This window comes from Galendromus occidentalis, unplaced genomic scaffold (assembly GCF_000255335.2).
Source record: "Galendromus occidentalis unplaced genomic scaffold, Mocc_1.1 scf7180000077495, whole genome shotgun sequence".
NCBI lineage: Eukaryota > Metazoa > Arthropoda > Arachnida > Mesostigmata > Phytoseiidae > Galendromus > Galendromus occidentalis.
This window is the reverse complement of record NW_003805483.1, coordinates 725,600-750,801: the sequence shown is the minus strand read 5'-3', so window position 1 is coordinate 750,801 and position 25,202 is coordinate 725,600. Positions and strand designations below refer to the sequence as shown.

The following is a 25,202-nucleotide window of genomic DNA, read 5'->3' as shown; positions in this document are numbered from 1 at the left end:
GGCACCGCCATTGAGATATCTTCGAGGACCTCATTTGCCTTTCTCCGCTGGAGCTCTCGAGACCCACATACGCTATGTGTTTACCAGAGCGCTCAGCTCTCACGTCACTTACATTCGATCTTAGAGGCGCTCACATCCGCCTCATTTTCAGAATATGGGAGGGGGACAAGAATCCATACTTTTGGAAGAGATTGATTATCGGGAACAATACCCTTCTTCCAGCCGGAAAATTCTCGCCCACGGGACTCCTGTCCAAGTTGCACGGGAGACAGGGAGCGGATTTTTTTCCGAGAGGTTTTGGCATGTGATAGAAGGAGCAGTGAGTGATGACATCTTCCCGAAAAAGTCTTAAGCTCAGCAACCCTTGATTTCGGATTCTGCCTCCCTTGACGTGTTTCTACGGAAAGTGGTTGGATTAGATAGCGGAGTGCTGGAGAAAAGCTGATGCTGAGTGCAGAAAACTCGGCTCGTCGAGATAACTTTAGAGGGAGCGACCTCCGCCTATATCAGCAGCGTCGCATAGGCAGCAAAGAACAGAGACAAAACACACAAATGACACACCCTCAGGACCTCACCCCACCGGGGCGATGTTCTGCCGAGTCCTTCGGTATCCGAGCCAATGATGTGAACATGGCGAATCCCGTGGGATGTGAGCGAAGAGGGCAGCGATAGTTTTTTAACCAACTGTTTTTTATTCGTCATGTTCATCTCGTTTTTCCCTTCTCAGCAATCAAACTTCTCCACGACCCGGAGAACCAGTAAGCTAACACGTGTAATCAAAATCACTAGTCGGAAATTCTCCTCGTCTTCTCTCAATAGAACAGTCTCGAACCTCCGCCAAGTCGAGAAATTTCGGGCTATGGCTTTATTCCGGGTGAGATATGCAACTTGTGTTCGTAAATAAATAGTTTGTACGGGCTCGCGTTCGATACAGAATTCCCTCGCAGAAAGCCTGCGGGTGAAGGATTGAGTATTCTCTCCGGAAAACCCACAACGGAGAGCGATCGCGAAGCTTTCAAATCTCCGACGAATGAATGCGACGAGCTTTTTCTTCACCGAAGTCGAGCCCGTGTACAGAACCGGTACCAGCTCTGGAGGAAATGCAGGCCATATGGAAATGTGGAAACATGAAATATACACAGTGGACTCTATGAGTACGGCTGCTCCGCGAGACTGTCGATATTCGCTGCCTCTCGTTTTAATTTATTCGCTATGTACACAATGAGAAGAGGGAAATATTTCCACGAGATCCCTTAATAGGCGAAGGACTCTCCGCGGTCTCCCTTACGACCTGGCCGTCCCCGTGTACCGGCTTCTCCTTTCTGACCGGGAACACCGGGAAGACCCATGGGGCCATCCTGCCCTGAATCACCTGTAATACGCAGGAGTGGGGTCAGCAAAACTGCTCCTCTAAATTTCGAAGCTGAGGGCAAACGAGGAATTCGTGACCATCCAAGAAGTCTCCCGGTAAGCTTTCTATCTGACCAGAATGTATGTTTCATCAAAAGTGGAATAAAAGACAGTTAACGAGGCTTTTGACGATGCACCGATATACACTCATACATGATGAACGTATTAATCGAGACGACCGGTGAAACCATTGAATGAAATCGAGAATGACATTGGGACCTCCCACTTGCCTTTTTCTCCAAATTCTCCTTTCTCTCCGATGTCGCCCTTGTCACCCTTGATTCCCGGGGGGCCCTGAGGACCCGCGGGTCCAGGTGGACCGGGGATATAGCTGTTCATCATGTTGTACTCGCGATCGAAGGTATCCGTGTTGATCATACCTTGGTGCGCTGCAAACTGTGGGGATGAATCCGAACCTCTGTCGCCCCGCTCTCCTTTTTTGCCCTGAGATCCCGGCAGACCGGGGGGACCCATCATGCCCATATCACCCTTGTCTCCTCGGGTTCCTTTGTCCCCCTCTCTGCCGGGTGCTCCTGGGAGGCCTGGGGGTCCCTGTAAGCCGAGGTCGCCTTTCTCTCCGTTGCGGCCAGGTGCACCCGGGAGACCGACGTCTCCCTGGATACCTCGCTCGCCTCGTTCGCCTTTTTTGCCGACCTCGCCCTGCTCCCCTGGAATTCGAGTGGAGATGTCCAGTCGCCGCCGACCTTTTCACTTTCGATGAAATCTTCCAAGAATCAGAGCAAAGATTGTATTTACCTTTGGGACCCATTTCGCCCTTTACGCCCTGGAGTCCGGGTTTTCCTATCGGTCCTATTCTTCCCCGCTTTCCGCGCGCTCCTTCTTCGCCACGATCGCCTCGATCTCCTTTCGATCCCATTTCCCCCTTCTCTCCCTGAGGACCTGGGGGACCTTCGACGATTTGCACCTTTCCATCGGCGGAATCAAGCTGCACCACACGGCCTGGATCCCCTGCAAGCAATTATTTTCCCTCGCTCAGCCTTTATTGAAAGCTCGTCTTCATCCTCAGCGAAAGGCGCTATAAATACCGCTGCCAATAACAAAAGCTAGGGCCCGCCTCGCCGCCGACTTTTACAGCGAGTAGCCCAACGCATGATCTGAGGATAGCACATTCTGCGTCTTCTGCTCTGGAAATTCCGGTGCCTCGAACGAAGGCTTCACAGTGAGTACGATCAACGGACTCCTTGTTCGACTGGGGCCCAATACAACGAGGAGGTCGGAGCCTCGATAGGTCGGTTCTTTTTTTTCCTCTTGCCGGCCTTCATATGGCTGCCTAGGCTTCCATTGTCGACCGCGATAGACGAACATTCATATCCTCGCCGGGCTCTCGTGGAATCTTTCTCGTCGGGTCTTCAGAGACTCCGTGCTCGCCGAACGGACAGCTCAGCAATTCTCCATCACAATGAATGATTACAGGAGAGCACAGAGCTCTTGCTTGCCAGGGATTAACGAGAGGACGTGCGGGAATGGCCGCCAATCACTAAGATGTGCTGGAGTCAAAGTTCATCGTCCATATCCATTTGTACTTAGAAGTCAGTCAACGTGGTCAACTTCTTCCGGAAGCCTTCCTGTCGATGTCTTCCTTCTAGTGGGAACAGCCATCTCGCTCGACAAATTGAAGCGAGATTCCCGTCCGCTCGATCGGGATATTCCGCAACCGAATGTCCAGCATCTGATTTGGTCCGCCACGGACCTGTACAAGTCGCATGCGGAATCAGGGCACTTCAGCAGAGAAAAGATAATAGAGAGAAACTCGCAACGAACCTTTCGGTCCTGGCGGACCCATCATGCCGACAGATCCGGGAATTCCATCTTTGCCAGAGAGACCGTCCTCGCCGTCTCTCCCGGGCTCCCCTGGGGAACCCGGAGGTCCCGGTTCGCCGGGTGGACCCAAGCCGCCGTGAGAGCCTAGAACACGAAGAGAGCCAAAGTTAATCGTTTCAGCTTACCGAGATGCAGGCTCTGAATAAGCAGACCGTGACGGAATTAAGTTGCCTTCTAACACCATTCGAGCTTTTACGAGACTCACAAGCGACAATTTTACGACTGCGTCGACAAACAGAGAATGGAGCCGGTACGAGCGGACAACTGTTTTCTGCCGGGAGAGCCGTGGAATGGTGTAATGAGCGGGGAATGCCCGGATTGGGACTTCGGGGGGAACGACAAGTAGAAAAAGTTCGCTCCTACGCGCTCTATCTCTTAATCGCAAGCAGGTAGTATAGATCTCTCTCCGAGCAAAGACAGACTCGGGAGTCGCTCCTTGTTGTCGCTCCTTGTCCCCCCTCTAGGGGGCTCCAGGCGGATGCTGATAGCAGATGTGAGATAAGGGCGCTTTGGCTGCATATTTTTCTTGCAGAGCCAAATCAGAAGCCTCGATCTCTGACATCCGACAGATGACTATCACTCGCGATCGCTTCATTCCTAGGCTACAATTCTCCTTTGAGTCGCTCTTTGAACCCTCGAGAGATTCAAGCAATCTCTCGTCCCGCTTAGTTCCTAGTCTGAGCTACAAGCGGGATTTCGATACAGCTTCATTCCTCCTGCCGCGATCGAGTCCGTTCGCAGCTAATTGCCCCAGACTACTATTTGCTCTTTTCTGTATTATCCGAATGACGTCCATAGACCGCTAGCCGGACTTTTTGTAAATAGGGAATGGCGCGAGATGATCCTCCCCGGATACTGGCGAAAGCCGTTCGCCGTACACTATTATGAATGGTACGCCAGGGATCGTTTGATTACCGGAGCTGCGGTTTCGGTCGGGTAGGAGAGTTTCCGCACAAAAATAGAAAACACACAATTCAATTTGGCTTTCTGGCAGCTGGCATGGGTGGGCGGCTAGTTCCATTACGTAGCAATCAGGCAGGGCAGGGCCCCTTTACCACGTACCGCTGATCAGGCGGTACCCGACCGACCGACTCGATTGACGTTGAATTTCAAACAATCGACGTCATCGCTTTTTCATCCCTCACGCACGCTTCGCTCGTCTGCATACGCGACAATACGAATATTCCGAAGGGAGAGGAGGACGCGTTCTGAGCTCGAGGCTAAGGCTCCCGTCGTGTCTCGGGGCTGGACCGAATCAAGAGAAAGGAGAATCCAACCGAGCTGTAACAATAATTATTCCCCTGGAACACGGGCAGGGTCTTTTGAAACGTGAGTTATTTTTACGACACTGAGCTTCTGTCCAATTTACGCCCGGACAAGACTCGAAGTCACACCGAAATGTGATCGCGTCCTCGCTCGGGATGTCAGATCAGCTCAGCTACACCCACATGGTGTCGCTCAGATCACGTCCCCCGCGTGCTTCTGTTCGTCCTCCTCGTCTTTTACTTTTTCCTCCCTTTGCGCTCGCAGGCTCGACGAAGCCCGCGCCTCGAGCAGCGCGGTCTTGAGCATGAGACCTCTTCTCGTGGATGGGAGTCACCCAATAAATCAGCTGCTTGACGGATTGGCTACCGACTGCGACAGATTACGATCCGCCCACATTCTATTGACACACTCAGAGTAAGTAATCGAGTTGAGAGAAAAATCCTTGCCGAGCACCTCCGAGTCTCTCAGACCGCGCTTGTAATTGAGAGCGGGGTTCTGTACTAGGCCTTGTCCTGTGGAAGAATGCACCCTCAGGAGGAGTCAATTGAGGAAGCCCGGCATGGAGCCCCCTATTTATTCCGCTTGGGAAGTTTTCGACCCGGGGAATTTCCGTTGAAACGTATGTTTCAACGGATTTCTGAATGCGGAAGAATTGCTTCTGCGACCTGCCATCCCCCTGTCTGAATTTCGTCCAACGGGTTGCGGAAATTCCCCGAGGATGAAGCGCCCCCCGGTCCGTAAGGTCCGCTTAGGTATGGTCATTCTGTGAGACTTCTTGCGGTCGTTCCAATTTCCCCATTCCCGAATCCGCGAGGCCGTAGTTCGCATCAGTTCGTGCCGAATTCGCAGTCTGGCGAATAAAGTCGAACAGAAGAAAGATCAAAGAGATTCGGAGCTCGTATGTACGAGCTCCATGAAGACGGTCCTACCCGCAATTGGCGTAATCAGTTCCTTTTGTCCCGACTCTATGGGTTCGTTCCTCCATGCTATAAAAATGTCCATTGACTCATGTGTGGGTACTTTCCCTCCCTTCGAGTCCGCGCGGTTGTATTCCAGTGGATAAAAATGCTTTCCGGTCCGTCCCATTCAGCTTTGTCCGCTCTTTCCCGGATTTTCGCGCGACTCGTTCACAGACATGGGATTGTCGTGCAGCAGTCAGCAAAGCTGGATAGTCGGTTCCTCCCTGGGATCTGTTGGTTTTTTCCTGGTTCATGGCGAAGCTACCGCGAACAACTCGGTGAGTCTGAGAGCCGATGTGATTGTGAGGGCACAGAGGCTCACGATTTTCACTCGACGACACGGTAGACGTTGGAGCGGCTCAACGTGGGACACAAATTATCGGTGATGCCCAGGTGGTGTTCTTAGGTTTCCTTGATGGTGAAGTGACGAAATGCACGCATTATACGTCAAGTCTGTCTAGGATGACACCCATCGGGACTGTCAGCTGTCCGGACCAGAACTCCTCGTCTGACTGAGTGCGAAGTCTTTCGATCGTCTCATGCGAGCGTCCCGGTTTTCCCGCCTCTCCGAAATCGAGCGGAGCCCGGGAACGTCCTCACTCGCATGAGCCCGGGTCAAAAGTATCCAGATCGTTCCCCCTGTTCTGCACCTCGACATGTTCCGCGGAATGTGAGCCCTCGCGATTCCATCTTGCTCATTTTGTTCCGCGGTCTTCAAGTGAATTTCGTCGTGAGGATCCGCAAATCTCCCCGATGCAGAAGTGATTGCCAAACGTAAGCCGCATGAGTGCAGTGCGAAGACCGGAGCTTTTGTGTCTGGCTCTCGCTTCGCCGGCGGCGGCCCCTTCTGACTGAGATGAGAACCGCAGAAGAAGCGAGAGAAAAGAGATTCTGCAAGATTAAAAATACCTAGGCGGATCGTAATTCAGGATCAGCGACCGTTCCGCGGAACATCTCCTAACCGACATCCTCGCCAAAGAGAATAATCCCACTTGAGTGTCCCATTCTTTTCCGATTCCTCGTCGCCGAAGCGATCAATGTTCATTCGAAAGCTCGGCAAGAATGAAGCCGCCTGACGTCCGAAAGTCCCTTGTCGTATCTCACCAGGGAAACTTCGACTCGCTCTCGTGTTGCAAACTCGTGCAACTGTTGCTCTGCCGTCCCCGGTGATTGAGAACGAAGTTGCGGGAGAAGGCTTGTCGCCAGAGAACGAAGAGTTTGTTTTAACGCATAACAAACGCAAGATGGGACGTGATTTATTCACATCGAGCCGCATGGAGGGATTGATTTCACGATGAAATGAGACGACGTGTCGAGTATAATGTAGCGAGTTCGGTCTGAGGGAGCTGCTCGGTGCGCATCGAGACTTGGAAACAGCAATAATCGTAACAATAGGAATCTCCCCGATGATCGATACCTGTCAGAGTTTATTCAGAGCTCGCGGAAATTCGAAAGTGCCGAGTGATTACGCGAAAGCTCTCGAGATGCCAGTCGACTGTTTCGCTCGATCTCCTGGGATGCGTTGTTATTCTCTTCTCGTAGGAATGGGTATCCCGTTCAAGGCCGACGCTCCCCACGCCACCGTCCGAGATCAGGTCGCTTGGTTGTAAACGTTGTAGAGCCACAAATCTTCACCGTCTTTACAGAAGAGTTTGCGTCGTCGAATGAGAACTGTGGAGCTCTTTGTATCGTCGATGGAGGAAGGGGAAAATAAGAACGACTCAAACCGGCTCGTTCGGTCCCGAACAAACAGTCAGGGAACGGAAAACGTTTCTGCTGAACCGTCGTCGACGGCTCCTCCCGCGCCCGCCTCCCCATCCGAGCTCCTTAAGAACCAGTCAAGCAGCCCGGCTCCTTCTGTTCCTGAAACTGGCGATTGAGAGCGAAGTTCCCGCACCCTCGAGCGGAGATCCGTAATCTCGGAGTGCTGGACGTCGCGATCGGAACGATGGGATCGGGGATGCCGCTCCGAGCCGCTTTGGTGTCCCCCATTGTTCGTTTCGAAGAGTCATAATTTTCTCAAGAAGAATACAGACTCCACGCTGTCGGAGGATTCGAATTGAGGGTTGCTCCATCGCTCGGCTCGTCCGTCGCTTCATTTGTCGACTTGACCTGCCGTTCGCCTGTCCAACGCTCGTTGTGTCAGCGATTTAGTGCATCCGAATTGATACTTAGCGGTATATCCAACGACGTATGTCCACAACAACAAATATCGAATGGAGGCCACCCGCATGTATCCAGGCAGTCAAACGAGGAACAGTGTCTGGCGGCCCGTTAGGCCGGCCGGTCGACGCTCAAGGCTTCAACAGGCGTCGAGGGGATTATCCACTCCGCCTGTGGGATTATTGTTTTGCCTTCAGTCACCTTGAGCGAGATAAACACGTCTAAATATAGAGTCTACCTCTTCCCAGGCCTCTGGCTCCCGTTGACTCGAAAACCCCCGTTGGAGTCCCGGCCCAGTGAAAATCTACGGAACCTTCCCGCAATCATCGACTCTCTTCTCCGCGAGCGAGCGGAGGACTTCATCGCCTCTGAGCGAGTTCCCCCGATCACGGTTACGGAGACGATCGGTGGAGGACCTATCGATCATTACATATTTTGTTTGCCTCGAGGCTTTTCGTTTGCGCTTCAGAAGACGCTGCGGCAAATCCGAAAACACCAAGCGTGCCAGCCATCCGTTATGCCACCGTCGGTCGTCGGCGAGAGGGCATTTCTGCTCTTTCAATCACGACATAGACACGACGAGAATCATCCCGGCGTCACCCATGGCGCGACGTCACCCACGGCGCGACGTCAATTCCGCAGAGTTCCTCCGGTTCTTAGAGAACGACTTCAGTTCTCCGACATGGAGAAGACTCCCCCATCCGGCTCAGCACCGAATGGAGTCACTTCCCGGCCGAGAATCCCTGGAAGTTCGAGTGCTCCATTGGATCTCCGCTAGACCAATAGCCCCGCATCCCGGCCCGAAGGAGAGGCTTTTTTTTTAGCAAAGTTCAAAGTTCCGAAGTCGTAAGGGAGGGATCGAGCCGAACAGCGGCTGCAGATTTAAGTGGCACCCAGACGGACCAACGAGCGAATGGACGAACGGACGGTTGACCGGCCACCCCGGAGGTTCCGTGTCGCCGATGCTGTGGGGTACTTGATGCGAATCTGATAGAGCCACAGCTCGGCACCGATCCCTCGCTGGGTAGCAATCGACGTTGAAGAGATTGTTCGGGGCTTGGATTGTATTTGGATGTGTTTGTATTTGTGTTTCCGGTCGTCGTTTCCGAGGAACGCGTCTCGCCCCGCGAATCGGCACCGACAGCAGCGACAACAATATCAATGAGAGACATCGCAATTGAGCAAGAGCGATCTAGAGATGTTCCCCAGCAGAAATCGAGAGCTTCTGAAGACGCCTCTAACCCCATAGGGAAAAACGAAGAGGCCGAGCAAGCGACAAAGAGGCCGAATCGAACCCCAAGCTCGCTAAGGAGCGCTGACGAAAATTGAAAATCCCCCTGTTCGAAGATGTCGGTGACAGAATACCTGTGGAACATAATTGGTATTCCTCGGATTGGAATCCCCGACGAAGCTGCCAGAGCCCGATCCGGGCCCATCTAGGACCATCGGTTCTTCCGCGGGGAATAAATATCTTCTCCACGAAATGCGCTTTTGGAAGAATCAATGTCGACGCGGGACCACGGACCGATGAAAGGCCCGAGTTGCTGGCATCTTAAAGAATTGTTCTTCTCGGTCCCGAGACTCGAGCTCACAAACGACTGTTTGGAACGTTCTCTTCGCGGGAGACGTCGCGGTGGCTCGAAACGAAATTCATCCAAATAATTTATGGCCAACCGAGCGTCGGACTTTTCCTCCAATCCCATCGATTCTTGGCCGAGCTCGTTTTCAACGTTTCATAGCTGTTTATGGGCGTGGTGTCGATGCTGGTTGTGGTGTTGGTGCTATCTCTCCTTCTTTTTGCTGCGGCAAAGTATGTAATTTGCATAGTTCAATAATTCCGGCGATGTGGAATGTTTTCCAATTCTCGAGCAACCCGAAGACGATTAGCCGCGAGTTCCATTAAGCATCGATTCCAATGTCCGTCGCCGTCGACCACGAATGGGACTGATCTGTGTAAGGATTCTTGGAGTTGTTGGACACATCATCAATAACCGCAAACATTGCTCGATAAGACGAAGACAGTTTGCAGCAAAACCGACCTGGAAGCGAGTCGGAAACAGATGGGGGGGGATTGATGGATGATGCGCTTCTCAAGCCCGCAATCGCCGTGAATTTTTACTCAAGATCGTTGTCGGGCCTGCGTAACCTCTGTGGGATCCTGGGTGCTAAGAAAACTGGGCACGTTCGTAAGAGTCCACGGGACTTACGGATCCGGAGTTCGAATTTCAGATCCATTGATCCCCTCGAGAACAGGACGACAGCGGGGGAAAGAGAGCGAATGTCGCTCGAAAATTGGTTCTGACTTATTTTTCATGTTCTGAAATATTCCCGGACTCCACCGCTACGAGACGTCTGGAATTCTTCGATTTCTCAATCGGATACAGACAGAGCAGTGATTTGGAAGAATTCCCCGCTTTCGCGACCAAGCACCCAATCAGGAAAATTCGACTCGCCGTCAGTCGTAAGCATCGAGCTTCGAAGGCAGCGATCGACAGAATAATTATATCATCTCGAAATCATGCTGGCCAGAATAATATGCTACACTGCTGTTTGCCTCGTTCCGCGGCCCATTACGCTACGACAGAGCTCATCACGTCCCGAGTCACGACTTTTGGAATTATCGGATTTACGTCCAAGCAACGAGGAGCGCAGTTTTTTGTTTTTGCCTCCCGATCGCCTATTGATTCCGCCGGGCAAGATCGAATTACGTGTGAGAAGGAATAGCCTTCGCCGTATGAGCCCCGATTTCGAACGTTCGAATAGTGGGAGACCAACAAAAAATGTCTCGGCTAATTATTATCGATATCAAAAAGTCGCAGATGAACAGCGGGAAAACATCTGGTCGACTGCGCTGCACTGGAATCCATCCCCCGCATGAGGAGATCTCACTCAGTCAGGGGAATAATTCCGGTCGGTCCTTCCCCCTGCGGAGGGAGAGCCGAGCTAAACCTATTCTCGTATCGCAGAGATTCAGAAGACGGAGAGGATGATCATGTACTCGTCGGAACGATGAGACAGCGAGGAAAGAACTCATCCCGTCATTCCAACTACATATAGCGACGACCCCGTTGTCTACCAACACTGCTAACACCGTACGAGAGGAGTCCGGATTACGGAGGCCGACATGTCGCTCTACGAGGCCGACAAATGCGGACCAGCCTCGCCGCTCAGCTTCACTCTCAACGGCCGTGATAACCTCTCCTGGAGGAACATGGCTCCCACGACGCTCGGACACCGGTTCCAAACTCCGGGTCCTGGTTTTTCCTCCTTCCCGGACAGGCAGACTCCCACCCTTGAGCTGAGGTGACTTTTTGAATCTCTCCCATGCCGATTTAGAACCGCGAGAACAATGGTCATAGTTCGGGAACCCAGGTAAGGAGTCGAAGTTCCTAATCTTCGCTCGGAAAGCGAAGAACTCGAATTCTCTAACAACATTTGACGTTGAACGGACGCAACGGAAAGCGGCGGCATCCAGCTAAGACGATTACTTCTCGCTAGTCACGTTACAATGACCGCAGCGGAGAGATCACGAAGAAGATTACGGGAGCTGACAATGCCCTTAACACCGATCCGGGGCATCGTCACGCGCAGCCACGCCAAGCTGTAATCAGGTGCTCGGCCGACACGCTCGACCCGGGCTGGTCTCTAACGGCGCTCGCGTGCTCTCTTTGATAAACGTAGATAAGTGTCCGACTTACTACCGGATGTACGGACTAGCAGAGCTCTTCTTCCTCAGTGCGTTGGTCAGGGATTCGATGTTTTCGCCGAGCGAAGGGTCAGAAAATGTCTCGGCGACGCTACGATCCGGTGTAAGGCGATCATTAAATGTCCCGCTCGTCACCCGGACTTCGAGTGCTTGACCGATCGCTTGACCGATCCGCTGAGTGAGTCGAGACATCGAATTACTCTGATTGCTTCGCCGTTTCGCTCGCTGGCATCGCCGACGCTTCTCCGTGCCGCTGACGCACCTCTAACAGAATTCGGTTCCGACGCTGAACGACGCACGCATTTATTTGCTAAGCCCAAGATCCCGCTGTGCGGTGTGGGTGGCACGCTGGCTCGTTTGCCCGCTCGTAGCGGAAACTTTTGACTGGTATCATACAATTTGACCCTGCCGACCAGAGGGAGTCATGGAGTTTGCGCAAACGCACCGTTGGCCTTCAGCGTCGAGCGTCTCGTGTGAAGAAATGAAGCGACCAGGCAATTGCACGTTCGGGGAGTTGCTCTGTTTGTTCAGGTGCGAGGCAGTGCGAAACCTCACGATTCTCCAACCGTGGCTCGTACGGAATTGAGGCAAATGAAGGGAAGGAACGCTTCCTCTGACTGAGTGAATGCGGAAAAATCTGAATACCGATTTTTTTTCCATCTTTAAGGTGAATCTACCCCCCTCCCCTTAGTATGGTACCCGCAACGGAAACGAAGCTGTTTGACCTTACCTTTCGGTCCTGGCGGTCCAGAATTGCCAGGCAATCCCACGGCGCCGGGTCTGCCGTCTTCGCCGCCCTTCCCGGGGGGTCCTACAGGTCCAGGCTCTCCTTTTTCACCTTTGATCGCAACCACTTCCATATATCCAAGAGCGCCTCCCTGGTGCAGTCTCGTTGCTCCTACGGACCGTTTGCGGCTCTGCAGGATCACGTGAGCGTCTCCTGAAATATCAGAGGGATCCCGTCAGTTTCGCCATCGATTAGAACAGGCTCGGAAGAGGGTCGAGACGAGAAAAAGTCTCCGGGAAACCCACAACAGTAGCGATTGAGATCAACTCCTGCCGTAATTTATCATCGCAGCATAGCCAGCGAGCGATCTCAAGCGCTCTGGCCAACGAGAATCAACTAAAGAAACGTTTTATCTGATTCACTCCGATAGATTTTCTCACGGCAATTTGATCAATGAAGACAAATAGGAATGGGCAATAAACGAGGCCCAATAGGCGTACGTCGTTCCCCAGCGTGTTTGATCTACGCAAATTCTTCTGTATACGAGCGTTCTGATAGAGCTCAGAGTGCTGTGGAATTATGGCGTGGCCAATCGCGCCGATAAGGATGATTCCTCTATTTGGTCATGGCTCCTCAGGATCAACATGGGACACTCCATCAACAGACGATCTACGGAGAAACTCATCTCCCGCGGTACCTGCGCCCGTCCCGAGGAAATTTCCCTTGACATTGGAGTCAAAAGCCTTCGTCGAAATCAAGATCCGCCGCGTGGGCATTTCCGCATTGTCTTTCGCCCTTGTCCCGCTGCTTTGATTTTGAATTTCAGGATCTTTGCGGTTCAACACATGACGTGCTCCTCCCAAACATCGGTCCCGGAGGAGGAGTTGAACCGCACGGGCCCTCCATGGGAATGCATATTCATCATGCGAGAGTTCCCATGCGAGGTTTCCGGGTCAATGCCATTCGATGACGTCTGATGTTCCCCTGAGAAATCCCAAGAATCCCGCCTCGCTCTTGTTCCCGCTAGGACCAAAGAACGAAAATGAAGAATCTAAGGATCCAAGGGACCAACCTCAACGAATCCTCCTACAGAGAGCACAGCGGCGTGGGCTCAGCGGGATCTCGGGCTTGGGGAAATCTTGGCCGGCTCAAGCGCCCGGCTCTCGATGGCAATGGACAGACATACATATAATACTGGATGTCTCCTAAGACAATCGATGATGGCAATATATATGACGATAATGCTTCTGTTCATGCTGCGTTTCTCCGTGTTCACTGAACATCCAGTAATGATATGCACCCGACCATTCCAGCGCTTGGCTCCGAGAGCCTAGCTTCGAGATATTGCTGTTTCGATTCCTTTGGTGTGCAAATGCGCGAGGCGCTGCAGAGCCGAGTACGCGTTCGCTTCCTGAGCCGTCGTTTGGGAGACGGTCGGTACAAACGCGAAACTGCAGTTAAACGCTCGCTGTGACGTCAAACCTTGCCGTCCTGTTAGCTCAAGGAGATTCGCTCCGAGTGACGGCGGAGTGCAATGAACGATTCGACTCGCGGACTCGCAATAACATTCGGAACGATGCGCGGTTGGAGCTGAGGGTGGAAGGACGAGGAAGAAACCTCACAAAATGCATAAGAAGGCCACTAAAGTAAGCAATGCAAATTTATGCTCGCCCAGTCACTCAGCGCTCTGCTCGTGTAGGTGGGCGCTCATTTTCGGCTTGAAGCTTCTCTGAGCATTCGCACGGGTCGGAGTTCTCGCCCGTAATTTTCCGATTCCCGACGCGGCGAACGCCTCGAGCTCCCAACGTACGAGCCGAAGGTGTTTGGCCCACAGCAATTTCAGGGACTCCCGCCGCAAATTGTGGATCGTGAGCAAAGGGGACAGATTGAAGATTTTGCTAAACCGATCTAGTCGGGCCGAAACACTTGCCTGAAAGCCGAGAGGCTTCGATCGGCGGTCGTCTCGGTTTATTTTTTTGCAACGCATCGATTGGGTCGCCCACCACCGCCATTCGAGGAAATGACCGCTGAGAAAAGCGGCGTCTCGTCGGCGGTAATTAGGCGTCGCGTCGATTTCACCATTTCCCGCTTGGAGGGGAAGTTGGACGAAAGTGGACTGAGGGCAGCTAGGAAACGGCTGAAACATCCCGCCCGAAAGCGGACCGAAGACGAGACGAACAGCCACTTCTTGATACAGCGCGTTTTTCACCGCTTATCCGCTGGTCGCGGCGCTGACTCTGCGCCAAACTCGTATCCATAAAAGATTTTGGCTCAGTGACGAAAACACAGAAATGTCGCAGCACCCCGGTCGGCAGAGTCAGTCTTCTTTTTTCCTTTTGAGCGGCTCCACGCACGCTGGAGAAACCGCACGAACAAGAGCAGCAGGAACAAAGACGAGATTTTTCTACCTCGTTTTTTTGCGCGACAGCTTGAGCTACCGTTCGTGGATACGAACCATGCAGCAGATCTCGGTTGACAGTGATCTCGACGAAAACCCAATCCGTGTTACTCCGTGATCCCCGTATTCGGTAATTTATGCTGAGTTGGAGATGGCCAGTTCTTCATCTCCGTCGAACAATGAAAATTTCCCAGCAACCAAGGGACTCGGGGATCAAACCGCAAGACATTCGACGAGGAGCTCACAACTCGCTGATTGATGGACTGGTTAGGTGGCTGAAGGTGACTTGTGGAACAGACAAACTCGTAAAATTTCACTACGGGCGGGACGGCACTCCGATAAGAGAATTGACGACCGACACGACAACGTCACCATCCGGGCCGGAGATCTCGAGAGATACTAATCGACTCTTGCGGCCTTAGCTCGGGGATTCCGAACTTCTGTCAATACTATTGGGATTGGGATCGTGCTAACTTCGTCGAATATTTCGCTCTCCTCTGCAAGATTCGAGCCGCACCTCGAGATGCTTATTTAATCGCTGAAATACTACCGCGGTCGAGCTGCGGGATGACCGAGAACCTTGCGGTTTGAAGACGTCGGTCCCCGAACATCCAGCACGAACAGATCGTCCGTCGAGTGAAAACAGTACGGAGATGGAATGAGAAGGCCTCGCGGAAGCCAAATCGAACTCGCCTGAATGAGACGAGCGAGAAGTCGAGGCTGCGGTCAGAGCAGAAGACCGAATATCTCCGGCTTTGGCTTATTTGATGATCCATCAGATGACTATGGATATGTTGCCATTTCGCTGGTGGCAACTATCGATAACCAGCCGGACGACGACGCCACCGACCGAGTCGGGCGGCATCACCGCTGGCGAATACCCCGCCTTCCACAAGTCCGCCTGACAAACCATCCGACCAGACTGCAGATCCAATAAAGCCGACCGAATAACTCGACGAGCGAATCGTGAGGGAACCGAGACGGCCGAGTCATCAAGAGGAAAACAACCCATGAAATCAAGGCGATTACGGCGCTCCGCAAGACCTTCGGGAATTCCCAAGTATACTCTGATCCCCCAGAGGGTGGTCGCTGTGGCACACCACCGAGTTCTATGGAGAGATTTCCATCGGACATTAAATCTGTCTGGAAAATAAGCAGCTGATCCCTGCCCTTTCCGCGAGGCAAAAATTGTGAAGAAAATACTGATATGTGTTCCCCTCGCCCACGGAGGATAGTAACTGCATCTTCGTGTGAATTTTCATTCGCTGTCGCAGCTTCCCGCGCCATCTAAGCCGGGAGCCGGTGACAACTGACTGAGTCAGACCGGGCTTGACATTGAAGAGGTTTATACTCGGGACTTGGCACCTCCGAAAGGAAAGCCACCATTGTTCTCGGCGCTCGAAATGACCAATGCGAATTTCAAATTAGGAAGAAAGAGGAATAAGGAAACTTCCCTCCGGCCCCTTTGTTTCTTCTTCGAGCCTCGAGGGTCGAATAAATAAAATTACAGCGAAGCGCCTCGCAGGTCCCCGCAGCTGCCGAAAAGAAAAACCTGCTGACCTTCTTGCGGCGCTTCCTCCCGAGGTCGGGACGCTCTCGCAGCTTCGCGCCCCCTTCGTCGCCACTATTCCCGAAGTGGAGCGCCGAGCGGCAGCCCAAAAAAACGCTGCTGGTTCCGTACTCGACTCGAATGTTTCCATTTCTCCGCTTTCTGTCGCTCGCTCTGGGACTTAGCGGGATACACGTCGCCTCCTCGTGAAGTCTCTCATTAAAGTCGTCTTCGGATATACGGGAGTCTGGTCACGTTCACGTCAACTTCGATTCAAATTAGGGGAGCCGAAGCAGATCCCCGAGGCGTCTCGTTTGCTCTCGGGAAAGGTCAAAGGGGAAACGCGCTCAATGAGAAAGTAAGTGACTTCTCGGACGATTGTCGGCAACAATAATGGTTCGGGAGCCTTCGAGGTACTTGCCTTGGGCAGCGAGTATTCCGCTCCCCCCCCCCTTGCCCCGCTTTCTGGCCCATCGGACAGTTCCCAACCGAACTGGAATTACCCAGACCCTTGGCAGATGACGGCAGGTCATGTCGATACGACGTTCTCGAGGGACGCAAGATTCTACTCGTACGATGATCTCCAGGATTCGAATGAGCGAGTCGAACTTTCAGAGTCTTTCGGTGGTACGCACATCTCCGGAGAGAAGGATCCAGACCGCGACCCCGGAATCGTATGAATGAGAGCGATCAATTTCGGAGGAATCGGATGAAGGGAGCTTTGTTGAGAGCTGAACCGTTCGGAGGAACCGCATTGAAAGGCCGCTATTCGGATCGAAAATCTGCTGAGCGGTGACATCGTAGGAGGTCAAACAACTCTTCGATCGATGCTTTCGACAAATTTTATCGGATCGAAATAACAGAAACCCGTGAGCGGCATCGCTTCTGATGCACGTTCACGATCTTGTGGGAATTTGAGAGTTTTATCTTTCTGTAACATAAAACACTCTCCAATAAAACACGAAGCGATGCATACGCAGGAGAAAGCTGAACCGTAACGCGTTGTTGCGTGCGGGGCTCTCCATCGGAGGGCTGCCCTACTGAATTGTACTAGTCCACTGAGTGAGAGCCGTCGTAGTGATGTTTCCTCAGGATGTCTCGACTGATATTGAGCACCCTGATCACCGAAGCCCCCGAATAGACTCAGTCAGTCAGAAAGCCTCTCGATGATCCTGACGGCTAATTGAGGTAATTTGCCGTCTCCCTACTTGCCGCTGAAGGGCTATTGGATGTAAGGAGCGAGAGTTTTCCCATCGAAGACCGAAGGCGTCGCGAAAGATGGAGATTAAAGATGATTTTCCCGTGGGGAACGGGCGATCCGGAATGAGCACGGGTGACTTTTTCTCTTCCTGTATTTCCCCCGCGTCGCTCTTTCCGGGGAGGAGGGTCGACATGGGACCAAACGCAAGCCGGAAAAAAAATTCTGACCCAGTGGAGCACAGCATGAAGGCAGGATTCGAAAGTCGTGGCGCGGAGCTCATAACTCCGGAGGAGGGAAAATAATAATCCGAGGATTGGTTCGTCGATGGAGGATCTCGTCATCTCCATTCGCGTAATGGACATCGACTTTCCCGATCAGGGCACGATTCATACCGATTTTCTCCCAATAACTCGATCGTGAAAATTGCGTCTCGGCTCGCTCCACCTACACGCTGTACCGCGAGCCGAACGATCGTCGAGATCCTCTGGTATAGTGGGAATCTTCTTCTCGTTTGGGCCGATGGATCTAGCCGGTCGAATGAGTCCTTCTCTTGCTCGCAAAATCCCGCATCCCGGAGACGCAGTCGGAATTGATCGCGGGAATCGCAACTCGGAGTGGTCTCGGAGCGTCGTAGCGCATCGTGCATCGATCATTTTTCAACGATGCGTCTTAAAGCTTCAAAAATAATGATTATCGCCACCGCCGCCGTCGTCGTCGGAGAAGTCCTAATGCAGTCAGTAGCCGCTGTCATTCGATCCGCCCCAAGCTGGGCCTCGCCAATCAGCTCTGAAATCGCGATCTGATATTGTAGCACTTGGCTGCGAAGAAATTCACGCTTCGGCTGGCTGGTTGGCTGGTTGCCTGCCTTCACCCCAATTCAACCAGAGTTTACGAGTCTACCGCCTCGTGGCGCCGACGAGAATGCTCCAGCGGGCCATTGCCTACGCGGTTGCACCTCGACCGACACTTGTTGTCAGAATAATTTTTTCACTGTACCGAAACAGCTACAGTTTTACTGTATGAAATTGAATCGCTCTGTATGACTGCGGGTTGAATGAGCCCTTGAATGGATTTGCATCGGGTCGGATACAGAGGAGCCGCGAGATAAAATCCGTGCAGTCGATCAGATGGGACGAACGAATGTTCTCTGATATCTGACAGTGCACAGAACGGAGGGTGTGTTCTTCCGACTCCACCGGAGATATATCTTTCTTTGCGCGGATACGTCTGTGAGACCTAACGGAAAGCCGAAGAAAAAGCTTGCCTGCATCCGTGCATGCAAACAATCATGCATTTTCGAAACAATAAGCGAGCCTTCTCTGAAGAGGCATACGCGCGGACAGAGTCGTAATTCTTGAGTATTTCACCGAGCGCAACCCCCGAAACACGAAACGAAAGCTTTCCCTCTCTAAACGAGAGTGTTGGCGACCCGACACGTCTCTTGTGTAAGGCTGAAGAGCGTCACTGGTTGTTCGTCTCAGAGGCACCCAGCGCTGATTTAAAATTCTCACTTCGCGAGAAGGCGAAGAAAAAGAAGGGGAAGAAAAAAACACAAAAAAAGATCCTTCGGCAGCTGAGTGGATCCGACAATTAGGACGAAGGCATCGACCGACAAAATAAACACGAGAAATTGAAAAGTTCCGATTTCCTTCCCAATGAGGATGGGCCTCGCGCGCCGGTCCCGAAAACCGACTAGGAATAGAAGCAGAGACGAAAGGGAGGATCGGTAAGTCACCGTTCTGAATACACTTTTATCGACCTACCAGGGAAAATCAGAAATCACTAAAAGTCGAGCTCGAGCCATGGTCTCGCGACGAGAATGTCGACTGTCGATCAAAATTAGTATGCCCGACGAATCGACGTGAATAGCGACGGGGGTTCATGCAGGGAGACGTGTGACTGCGCTCATTGATATGCAAACAAGATCGGTGCTCTCTTGTTCACACCGCTTGCTGCTCGTCAAAATATGGCTTGCTACGAGCGACAAAGTTCCGCTTGTCAGTTTCGAATGTCAACATTGCAGCCATCAAGGATGAGCAACGCAGAAGTCGCTGAATCCTCGGGCATGTCCCGGGAACATTCGAGCGAGAGGTCACGAAGCGGAACAGCGTATATTCTGCAGCGTATGTATGCAGCAGTTCATTTTCATTTTTTTCGGGCTGGCGTAGCACCTCCCTATTCAGATAGACACATGATTCGTAGGAAGCTCTTTTCGTTTCTTTTCCTATCTCCTCACTCGATACTGATTCGAATTGAAAGGGCCATTGCCCCTGTTGGCCTCGGTGCCCATCTGATTGGAGGGCACACAGATCTGGGCGAGAACACATGAATAGCTCGGAGACGACTCTCCGACAGCATTGTTAGACTGTCGAGTTAAACTAGTCTGGGATGAATTCATTTAGCGAGGCTTGCATCTGCCGCCGATCTCGTCAAAGTTTTTTGAGAGCCCCGATGATGGCGCCTCTCAACTTATCTCGCCGGAATATCTCCACCAAGCCGAGAAAAATTTTGAATTCAAAGCAGCTCGAACCTCCTGACAGCGCACAGCAGATGTGTCGCACCAGCCGGGAGATTGCGCGCCTAGATTTGTCCTGGGTGAGGGAGGAAGATTTTTCTCCCAATTTTCCACTCCTCTTGTGTGTCCCATGGCGCAGGGAATCCGGACCGAATTCCAGAGTCAGCCGAAATCTCAAGGAGACCAGAAGACTACCGAGTGCTGAGCGCTCCTGTCTATCCTCGATGATTTCCAAGCCTTTCAACAGAATAGGAAGGAGGAGATGGCATAAAACAGCCCAACGCTAAAGTAGGAAAAAGCATTGATCAATTCGATGTCCTTCCGCCCGTTCTCGGGCAGCGACGAGAACATCCGGTTCTATGCGACTCCCTTGTTTTCCATGGGCCTTCACAATCGAAACCGGGGGCAAACTCAGATTAGGAAGAGCATTGGCCGCACACACCCGCCGTATGCTCGCAGACACCCACTCATTGCTCAGCTCCCCACAATAAATAATACCAGCCTCATGATGATAAGCGAGGCTCCCCAGTGTTCTTCCTCCTGGTTTGCGAAACCTGTGGGAGATTAGAAGAGCGATTTGGGTGCGGAACAGTTGCTGCTCCATCAAAAGCCAATATTCGGTAGCACAATCGCCGGACGATCGGAGAGGATCCGAACCCCGCGCTCTCCGGGACAGAACATATCGACCACACTGAGTACGCAAATCCGGGTTTCATCCTGTCCCACGACGACAGGCGAATAGCAAGACCGGCATGCTAACACTACAAGTAGTGACTCTGTGGCAGAAGCGGCAGAAGTCGCGTGAGACCGTACATTATGAGCTCAGACGCAAACAGATATCGATCTCGTAAAGTATGATTAAGCCGAAAGCGAATGCGTTCGACGGAACGATGAGGGGCCACCGTAAGAAACTCCCTCGCACGAAGCGCGGACGCTGGCATAAAGCAATTCGCTGATGCTGAATGGCCTGTCACAAGGCTATGTGTAGCCTCATGAATACGGTGGCGGCCGGAGCAGCGGAAAAACGGGGAACAGGCCCGGAGACAGCGTACGAGGCTGTCCTCGAACACTAGCGAGGCGAGCACGGAGAACCTACGGTGAGGAAAATCCATATGGCGTAAATACTCGGTGTAGGTAAGACGTAGGCCTCGTCACTGCAATTTTGTCCGTCCGCTGGCTACGTATTCCGGCTAATTAGATGTACGCCGGAGGGAAGGATTTACGAGACAGCGGAACGACTATCAGGAGAAGCTGTATATGGCATTGATTCTGGGAAAGTGAAGCCCTAGCGAGGTAGTTCACAACGTTACATTAGACCGCCGCCACCGTAGCCCTTCATCTCTCGCCATTCGTCCTGCTAAATGAGGTAAGAGTCTCTCCTCCGGTCTTGGTATCCAGACCACGTTGTTCATTTGTTCCAGTGTCGGTGAGCGCAGGCGGCGGGTCGACGGCGGCGATACAGCGTAACGGAGGGGATTCAGGAGAACCGGCATGAGGAGGCGGAAAGGGACGGACGACAACCGACCGAAGACTGACGACGACTTGAGCTCCTGTTATTGAGGAGCGAAAATTGAAATTCTTTGCCGCTGTGATCAGCCAGCTTCATTCATTACAGGAACGCCAAGGCCTGCGTGAGATATTTATTTTCGCCCGCTCACTCGTTCGTTTATTTTTTCCTTCTCCCTGATGACGCTCCCCCGGTATCAGATCCTGACGGCGGCGTCGAGGAGGATGCATTTCTTATTTTTCTTCATGTACCTACTCGTCGAGGCATTCTCGTTTCGCGATGGAACTCTCTCCGAGCAAAATCAAGAGGGGGAGCGACCTACATGTCACGTGAGCTAACCCGATACCTTGCTCGATCCGTGCGTCCTTTCCGGTCATCTCACAATGAAAATAGAATCTACAGAAGTTCTTCAAACTCTCGCCGGAGCCGTGACTTTTCAGAGTATATGGAGAGACTCACAGCGGTGCAAGCTTCATGGGATTCGGAGAGTTCTCCTCCCCGAACCGCGATCACGCTCGCGCTCTCTTCCTCGATTGACCGTATTTCTTCTTGGCCTCAGATTTCTAACGGATATGACGATGATTTTCGTGCATTGTCCGGTGACTTCCATCGTATCTTTCGCGCCCGCAAGCTCTACGTGAGTGGAGACGCTAGCACCGACGCCGCGGTCAGTTTTGGCCGCGTCTCGGATATAATCTCCAGTGATCGCGACATCGTTGGATTCCCATAAATATTTTAGTCGGCGCGGCGACACAGCTCTCCCCATGGAACCCCCGCTAGAGCAGTCACCTCCGGGCGGCTTTGAGGGTGGGGCCACACGTTCTTCGAAATTCGATTTTCCAGTTATTACTTTCGAAGAGCTATGGGATTTTTTCGGGACGATCGCGTGAGAAGACGATCTCGAATTGCCTCGCTGAGAGTGGTTGCCACTCGAATCGAACGGAAATTCTAGTTGAGCTATTGCGGCCCTCATGGACAACCCTCCGTTCTGAACGAAGCGTCGAAATCACATCTTGATACGTCGGTCGTCGTGTTGGCTGCATCCGCGGCAGCCACGACCGGTGGCGCTCGCCCAGTGTGAAAGTGATCTCTGTGAAGAATTGTCTGCGCAGCGGGAATCCTCAAACAAAACCCACACTTTAGACGACTATGACGAAAGGGAGTATAAGGGACTGTTTTGACTTGCTTCGAATCGACCGCGGCACCAGTCGACTCTGCTGCGACAGTTGCCGATTGTTGCTTTGTGTCCTCGAGCAACCGGAATCGAAGCAGTCTGTCAGTATACGAATTCCACTCGGATGCTTTCATTGCAAAAAACCGGCCACTAGCTCTCATCCGCTTCTCCTTTCGAGCCGTCCGCCGACTGGACACTCGAATAGACAAGGCGGAGGCCCCCGGATTTTCATACTGAAACAAAGAAAGAAAAACAGGAGAGCAAGCTAGAAGAAGAACGTCGAGGAGGATCGGAGCCAACGGCATGGAATGGGAATGTCCGAGCAATCCGAAATTCAGGAAACGTCCCGCTATCAGTCGTATGCTGTCTGGACGCAGGACATCTTTACGGCTCTCGAGACGACTGGAATGGTCGTCGCGTCGCTCCGTCTAAATGTAAAACCCCCCGAGATTTATTCGGTGAGGAGCAGGAGAATCTGTCCTTCTTGAAACTGCAGTCCTCAGTTGCGGTCTACTTATCCCTATTGTGAACAGTCTCACGAAGAGAGATCCTCTCTGTACAATGATGATTCGGGCCGCTTGCTTTATCCCCAAAGAACTTTTCCAGCGAATCGAGTTCTCATGCTCAACGGCCACATTCTGATTGTGAGACGAGAAATCAAACGGCTTGCTCCGCTCAATCATATCAACTATTACTGCTCCCGTTGAAGGATCCCACAGCATACATATACTGTCGCTCAAGTTACGCGGATGATTGACTGACTGGCTGACTGACTGAGTGTTTGAGCGTTAATGTAAGTCGAGGGTAAATATCTGACCCCGGGAGAGATCGTCTGCCTATGGTAATGTATCGATAAAGACATTGGGGCCCCCCGAGCCAAGTTCCTGTAGCCGTCGAAGCTGCTGAGGTAATTTGAAGAGGTGTGAAACAAGGCTTCACTTTGGTCGCTTGATTTCTCGCTCGCGTTCGCCGTTTCGCTCGCTCATTCCCTCCCTCTCTGGCACTCGCTTCCTTGCCGGATAACTATTCGTCGTGTCTTCGGTCAGTAGCACGAGACAAAACCTTGTCGGCTCATCGGGAGCGCATCCATTTAGGTTCGAAGCGATGCAGCGCGTACGAGAACGTCGACGGGAGACTCGGGTCGATCGGGGAATCTCGCTTAGAATTTCCTCGAGTGACATCGCGTTGGCTCGACCCATTACGCTCATATCGCTGTATCTCCATCTCATTCACAATTAGCGAATTGAAATCAAGGACAATTATAACCCATCACTGAGGGCATCCCTTGATGAATGGGGATAGCGGAACGCGTTCGTTCGTGAGTCAGCTACCGTATGAGAAGAAAAGCGAGACAATCAGTAACAAGGGTGAAGATGGAACGATTTTCTCCCTTGAGATCACTTGACGAGAAACGCTTGGAAACGTACAAGATCTTTTCCGTAAGCGCTTGTCCTTGCGAGCGTGGCGTGCTTCGGCGAGTTGAAAAGATAAAGTATGCGCAGATTGAATCGTAGATCTCATCGAGTGACCTGTTTCATGAGCGGCCGGAAATTCAAGGGGAAACCTCAGCTACTTCGTGGCTCTTTGGAGGGATTCCTCAAATTGGTCCATAAAATCTACCCATCGGACGATCCAAATTCGTTCCGAATCGAGTCAAACGTCGCGAGGCGTCCCGACTTCAGAAACATACCCAGGTTCCCGCCCGGGCAATATCCACGAGTCGATCTTGGAGCTTGCAAAATTAGAGACTCCACGCCGATCAGAGCAAATGAAATGAATTTCCTAATTTGTCTTCGGCGAATCGCTCGAAGTTCACGCAACGCTCTCACGTACGTGCCACCACCGCGAACACCCACCTTTGTCTCCTTTGGGACCAGGGGGTCCCGGCTCTCCTCGCGGCCCATCTATTCCGATGGCACCTGGGAATCCTGGTCTGCCAGGCTCCCCTGGGGGGCCGGGAGGTCCGAGTTCACCCCTATCCCCCTTGCCTCCACGCTTGCCACGTCGTCCTGGAGGACACGCACAGCCCGTGGTCGGAGTATCTCGCTGGCGTCGGGAAAGGGTCACAGCTAAGGAATCGAGCTTATTCTGTTCAACGGAAAACGATCCGATGGCCGCGCGCAGAGTCTCGAGTTCGCGGTGCTGGAAGAACAGCTGGGCGGCACAGGCTCCGATCAGACACGTATTCAGAGTAATTGCAAACCACAGAAACCGGCGAGATCTTGGACCCGGTTTTGTCAATGCCGTATAGGCTGCCTGTTTGGCAGCGACAGTCATTTCGATGGAGAACTCGACACAATGCGTGGACCTTGGTAGGTACTAGCACGAAATTCCACACTCGACGATTTTGCCTCTCTACATCGTCGCCTTTGCGCACGCGTTGGCACTGTCACAAGAAACTTTATCTAAGCTCCCGCCTCACCGAGAGTTCAAACGCAACTAATATCCGAGGAGTCTCCACCTGGAGAGGGGGTATCGGCGGGAAAGGGTCGCGGGGAAGAGGCTCATCCAAAGGCACGAGCGACGGCTGCTACAATTCGTATCCATCAATCCATCAACCAAGGTTCCGAATCGCTCCGATTGAATACCGTATGAAATATATCGGCGATCGGGTCCGAGCTTGTTTGCATCATTCCTCCTCAGGATTATCCGTCCTGCTGGGGGGAAATCGTGCGAGTTTTCAAATTGAGACTATCTGGGTCGGATTTTAGCGTCGGAACCACCGGGTAGAGTCTTCATGTGCGAGGATTGGCTTATCTTTCTGACGACAGAGTATACTATCCGC

General features: G+C 52.4%; 1 protein-coding gene across 1 annotated transcript; it reads right to left on the bottom strand.

Moving 5' to 3' along the window:
• Positions 1 to 784: 784 nt before the first annotated feature.
• Positions 785 to 24,694, bottom strand: LOC100908743 (collagen alpha chain CG42342). The gene is made up of 6 exons (XM_029112324.1): positions 24,274 to 24,694; positions 12,077 to 12,286; positions 3,193 to 3,336; positions 2,167 to 2,379; positions 1,641 to 2,078; positions 785 to 1,372 (listed from the first exon to the last, which is right to left on the bottom strand). The coding sequence occupies exons 1-6, from the start codon at positions 24,692 to 24,694 to the stop codon at positions 1,254 to 1,256; spliced, it is 1,545 nt and encodes a 514-aa protein (XP_028968157.1). The 3' UTR covers positions 785 to 1,253.
• Positions 24,695 to 25,202: the final 508 nt, after the last annotated feature.